At 47.1% G+C, this 6,000-nt stretch overlaps 1 protein-coding gene across 11 annotated transcripts in view; it reads left to right on the forward strand.

Moving 5' to 3' along the window:
* The window catches only part of TENM3 (teneurin transmembrane protein 3), a 1,301,596-nt gene extending 1,296,825 nt beyond the window's left edge, over positions 1–4,771 (forward strand). For all 11 annotated transcript variants that reach the window (XM_040490383.1, XM_040490387.1, XM_040490391.1 and 8 more), the window contains one exon: positions 1,162–4,771. In XM_040490383.1, coding sequence (XP_040346317.1) covers positions 1,162–1,917 — 756 coding nt within the window. In that variant the 3' untranslated portion in view covers positions 1,918–4,771. The remainder of the gene's footprint in view (positions 1–1,161) is intronic.
* The last annotated feature ends 1,229 nt before the right edge of the window (positions 4,772–6,000 follow it).

Here is a 6,000-nt window from a genome sequence, read left to right on the forward strand (position 1 = left end):
CGAGAGAAGCGCACCATGAGGACAGCTGGGAATCCCCGCCAAAGACACTGAGGCTGCCCCAAGTGCCCAAAAACAAATGTTTCTTTCACTGCTGCAGATGAAACAGATGTTTCCAATTGGGAAACACTGGCCAGACAAGCATCTGGTCGTAGCAGAAATGGCCGAGTTAAGATGCCCCCAATTTAAAGCATTTGCCAGTGTAGATGGTCCACTGTCCCTAAGTCTACCAAAAATGTTTGCCTAAAGTAATAAATACTCGCCTCCAGCTGTCCCATTGTGCGCTCGTCCCCGTACACTTCTGCAATTATGCTGGCGGAGATTCAGTTGAAAACTGTGTGCACCAGGAGGGAGTACAGAGTTTACCTAAATTAAAGCACACGAATTTCAAAGCCTGTGAAGTAGGACGCAGTCATCCCGCAGCGAGCACCACAGCCTTTCCAACCCTTGCCTGTGTTGGCTGCTTTTTCCTCAGGCTCCCAGGCAGAAAGCTGCTGTGACGGAGACCCTGATAAGCTCGGTTCCCCAAATGGGATGGGCGTGGGAAAGGGACATCTAGAAATCGAAGGGAAAAGCTAAAACCAGATTTTGCCCACGTTTGCCCAGATTTTGAAACCACACACCTCTTAATACGTGATGGAGTCACCTCTTTTTACGTTTCCAAACACATTTGGATCGGGGCGCCTGGGTGGCTCAGTCAGTTGAGCCTCCGGCTTCCGCTCAGGGCATGATCTCACGGTTCGTGAGTTCAAGCCCCGCGTCGGGCTCTGCGCTGACAGCTCAGAGCCTGGAGCCTGTTTCAGATTCTGTCTCCCTCTCGCTCTGCCCTGACCCTGCTTGTGCTCTGTCTCTCTGTCTCTAAAATAAATAAACATAAAAAAAAATTAAAAAACAAAATACATTTGGATCAACTTGACGGGAGGGGACCGTGAGCGAATTCCTCTGCCCAGAGTTTTTTGAGCTTTTTCCTCTCCAAAGAACCCGACTGGGGTTTTAGTAAATGCCTGGGAGCTCTCCACAGAAGTACCCCCCCACACACACACACACCTCTTTTTGTCGTCGTCGTCGTCGTCGTCAGGACTGGGACCCTGGCCCCCCAGGCGGCCAAGACCTACAGCTGTTCTCTAAACCGAACCCCCTTCCCCGTTCTGTTTCGCTTTTCAGCCCATTTTCGGAGTTCAGCAACAAGTGGCGAGGCAGGCCAAGGCCTTCCTGTCCCTGGGGAAGATGGCAGAGGTCCAGGTGAGCAGGCGCAAGGGCGGCGGCGCGCCCTCGTGGCTGTGGTTCGCCACGGTCAAGTCGCTGATCGGCAAGGGCGTCATGCTGGCCGTCAGCCAGGGCCGCGTGCAGACCAACGTGCTCAACATCGCCAACGAGGACTGCATCAAGGTGGCGGCCGTGCTCAACAACGCCTTCTACCTGGAGAACCTGCACTTCACCATCGAGGGCAAGGACACGCACTACTTCATCAAGACCACCACGCCCGAGAGCGACCTGGGCACGCTGCGGCTGACGAGCGGCCGCAAGGCCCTGGAGAACGGCATCAACGTGACCGTGTCGCAGTCCACGACCGTGGTCAACGGCAGGACTCGCAGGTTCGCGGACGTGGAGATGCAGTTCGGCGCGCTGGCGCTGCACGTGCGCTACGGCATGACCCTGGACGAGGAGAAGGCGCGCATCCTGGAGCAGGCGCGGCAGCGCGCGCTCGCCCGGGCCTGGGCGCGCGAGCAGCAGCGCGTGCGCGACGGCGAGGAGGGCGCGCGCCTCTGGACGGAGGGCGAGAAGCGGCAGCTGCTGAGCGCCGGCAAGGTGCAGGGCTACGACGGGTACTACGTACTCTCGGTGGAGCAGTACCCCGAGCTGGCCGACAGCGCCAACAACATCCAGTTCCTCCGACAAAGCGAGATCGGCAAGAGGTAACCCCCCGGCCCCGGCTGCCGGGGACGGACGGCGGCCACCCCCGCGCTGGGAGGCGGACCCAGCGGGTGTCGCTGCGTTTCTCTTGAGCCTACACCGCACCTCTGCTCGGATTTTTCTGTAGCACAATCCGAATCGGACTCTCCGACACAGAAGAGCCTTCCAGGAGAATGATACTGCTATTAAAAAAAAAAAAAAAAAAAAAAAAATTGCGCGCGCCCCGGGGGGGGGAAAAGAAAAAAACTTTTTTCTGAATGACCTTAAAGGTGATCGGCTTTAAAGAATATGTTTACATATGCATATCGCTGCACTCAGTTGGACTGAAAGTATTAAAAGGAAAAAATAAATAAATAAGTGAAAGAAAGGAAAAAAAGGGCCTAAACATTTTGGGCTAGGCCGTCTGTTCCTTCGAGCCACTGTATTTAAGGTAAAAATGCATACGGTGTGTCCAGTTATTACCGAATTGTCGACCTTTGCTTACAAGAAGTAGTCTCTCTGCATAGGATGTGATCTATATCTCTGTTAATTTTAAAATGTGGGGCAAAATTACTGTTTATAGACAACCCAACTGCTTTCCCTGTGCTGCTTTGTAAAAGGACTTTGGCACAAGTGACTTCTGCGACGGCGGGGATTTCATAACGGATTTTACAATGCTAACGTGGTTTGCCTTGGGGAAAAAAACTGGCAAGTAGAATCCATGTCACTGATAAGCAAAGGAAACCCTGATTTTTTTGTAAATTATGTGAGACAAGTTGTTTATGGATTTTTATATGAATTACAATTTACTGTACATCAAATATTAGTCTCAGAGGAGTTAATTTATGTAAAGTGTTTAAAAAGTTTATACTTAAAAATAAAACGATAAAAACATGTGAACTGTGTGATTTTTTTAAAAGGATTGCACCTTTTGTTATCTGTTATAGCTGTACAGTATAAATTATTATATTGTAGAGATATAACGACTTATGCCTATAATGTCCAGAAGTGTTAATATTTTTGTATTAGGTTGAAAAAAAATGTGCAACTTTCTATCACTAGATGGATAGGACAGTGCAATCCTAAGTGGGTAGCTAATCAGAGAACTCCTTTCTCTTCTCTTTTTCATCAGGCCAGTGTCCTCAACCTTTATCAACTAAGAGGCACCGTAGAAAACTAAGGCTGGTGGAATGTAGCGGAAGATACAGAAAAAAAAACAAAAAAAACAAAACAAAACTGGGCGGGAGAGGTCCTTTCTCGTCCCTAAAAGTCGAGGGGAGTTGATATAATTAACCACAGGGTTTTTACTGTTACCATTCCTTGAAGCTCCATTTCTCGATGGAGGCAAGAGACCACATCAGATGTTCCGGGAAATATTTGTGAGCAGGAAAGGATCTGATGTAGTCATGACCGTAAACATGTGTCTTAAGATCTAGGGAAGATAGCAGAAGCCGAGCAGCGCCGAGAGGGCCAGATGGAGAAGGTCAGGGTCGCTCTGCTTGTCTGGGGTTTGGACCATCAGGTCACCAAGAGGGACGCAAAAGGGAGACAAAAAGCTCCCGTGAGCCCCCGTGACCCAACCATCCCGGGAGCTGGTTTGAATGGCAGCCTCTGCTCTGTCTCCGGGAAGCGGGGGGGTGGGGATGGGGGTGGCACATCCAGCTGGACGCGAACCGCCAGCCGTGCCCTCCCGCACACACGTGCGAGTGGGACCGCGCGTGGCCGCCATCTGCCCTTCTGTGCCGGCCCACCGCGCTTGCAAATCTCTTTCGTGAGCACTAAATTCAGCCACAAAAATATTTTTAGAAAATATTTCTCAGTTCATTGAGCTATAGTACACTGTTTTCCTCTATGTATAATGGTGATAAAATATAGCAAGTGAACATGTCGTAAATATAAAGGTTCAAGTGATGTATTGAAAATAATTTTCTAACTGCTTTGTATGTATCACATACTCTAAATTGCACAGTAGGCGTGTTTATTAAACAGATTGGCTGGGAAAGTTTCAAAATAGCTACTGAATTTACAGTATCAGTGCTATTACTGTCTTTGTGTATTTGGTAGAGCATACCGAAGTAATTAATCTTCTAATGAATGCTGATATTTTATTAGAATGAAAGCACAGATTAGCATTAATATTTTTTATCCTGGAAATCCTTTGGCAAGTATTATGAAGCCCCAATTTAGAAAACTATGAGATTTCAAACCACATGAACATGGCTCTGTTTTACAGTTTATTTTTTAACCTGTTAACTTAGGTGTTTGCAGTTCTGTTCCGATGGAATTTCTGCAGGACTGTATTTAGCATGCTGTAAGTACTTTTGGTTAAAATAGGCTCTGAGTCTAAATCCTCAGAAGTGTCTCTGATGTATTGACCATGAAAAGCTTGTACCACATGACAGAAGTGAAATCATAATCTTACCCTCTTCTCGACATGGACTGGTCCTTTACATTGGCACCGATAAATAACAGATTTGGAGTATCTCCTGGTGCTTCTTTTTAGATGAAGTCAAATCAACCCAATTAGTGTCTTGGTAGTAGGTATAATGAGCCTATTTCTTTCTAAAAAGACTTGTGATCTGGACATGCTTTTACAAGAAATAGTGACCTTGGGGAATATGTAAACAAAAGACCTTTTTCTAAGAGTTGCGGGGGTGGGGGACTGGATAATGAAAAGAATTAGCTTACAAAAAAAAAATTGATATTCAAAGTATTTTAGGCACAGCCAGTCAAAATGCTTTCATGATATTTTGAGATGTAAATTTTGTCTGATTTGTATTGTTCTTTTCATTTGCCTTCTTAACTTTATATGTGACCTGAATTTTCCATAACTTGACTATAGATTGCATCTAGGCATTCCAATAAAAGCCAACCCAATGTGTGTGTGTTTATATTTTTTTTTTTAATCTCGGGCTACCCAGCTCGTGTTTCATTGTGGAAATGCAAAAAGATGCAGTTGGGGGATTGATTCGTCCGCAGCCCAGTTGGTAATATCTTTTCTTTGAATTTTTTTTTTTTTTTTTTTTCCGTCCACTGGCCAGACTACCAGCTCAGCAGTGTGGACTTCACAGGGGACTCTTCCCATGGCCTACTTTAGAAAAACGTTAACTACACCCCCACAAAGCCCAACATTATCACCGTAAAGAAGAATAAAAAAAAAAAAAATACTGCCCATTACTGCTCGAAAACAGGCCTCGTTCCTGTGATCCTGGCAATAAGTGCTTAATTAAAACACTTGATTAGAATAATCAGTTTAGGCCTGATAGGCTCCCAGCCTCCTGGAGATGTCTAAATCTACATACAGGCCGGCTGATGAGAGAGGATGCTTAGTTCAGCAATTCCAGGCTGGCAGGCCCGGGCTTTGATTTTAGTCTGAAAAGGCGGCTTCATCACATTTGCTTTGTAGTGACAACATGTTGATCCAACAAGAATCAGGTCACTCCGCTTGGCAAACTGGTCTACTTTTTTTTTTTTTTTTTTTTTTTTCCTCCTCAAATTAGACTTTAACACGCTCCAACCGGGGAAACCCAGAAAAACACATGCACATTCCTACTTCCGTCTTCTACACGCCTTTCCTTGAAAGCAGCGTCTGAACAAATGCAGAGAAAAGCGCTGTAGGTAAAAATGGCACCTCCGAAAAGAACGTTCTGGGTATGGGGTACGCTGCCGGCACTTCTGTGACTGTCCCATTCGCCAGTTGACATGCATCACCCGTTACCTAACAGTTGCACGCGGTTTCAAGTGCCCGACCCGAACGGAAGCACAACACCTGATTATAAACACCTCCAATCGGCACCAGCCCTCAAGCTCTTGAAGAGACGAGACAGTTTTGCCTGCCCCCCTGCTCTCTGTTCACCATCTTTTCTCTCTTTTATCTTGGTCTGCTCCCAAATGAAGCTGTTTCTCTCACCTGCTGAACAGCGAAATCGGCTGTCTGCAGCGCTTTTGAAATGAAGGATTCCGAAAGGGGAAGGCGGAAGGCAGCGACCCACATCGTGCTCTGTCTGGGGCAAACCACCCGGGCAGCGCTCCCAGCAGCTCCCTTGCTGTAAAGCAGAGGAGGAAATGGGCCCGGAACAAGAGCACGAACTGCACCCACCCCCCCTTGGG

This window comes from Herpailurus yagouaroundi, unplaced genomic scaffold, assembly GCF_014898765.1.
Source record: "Herpailurus yagouaroundi ecotype Mexico unplaced genomic scaffold, PumYag 181, whole genome shotgun sequence".
NCBI lineage: Eukaryota > Metazoa > Chordata > Mammalia > Carnivora > Felidae > Herpailurus > Herpailurus yagouaroundi.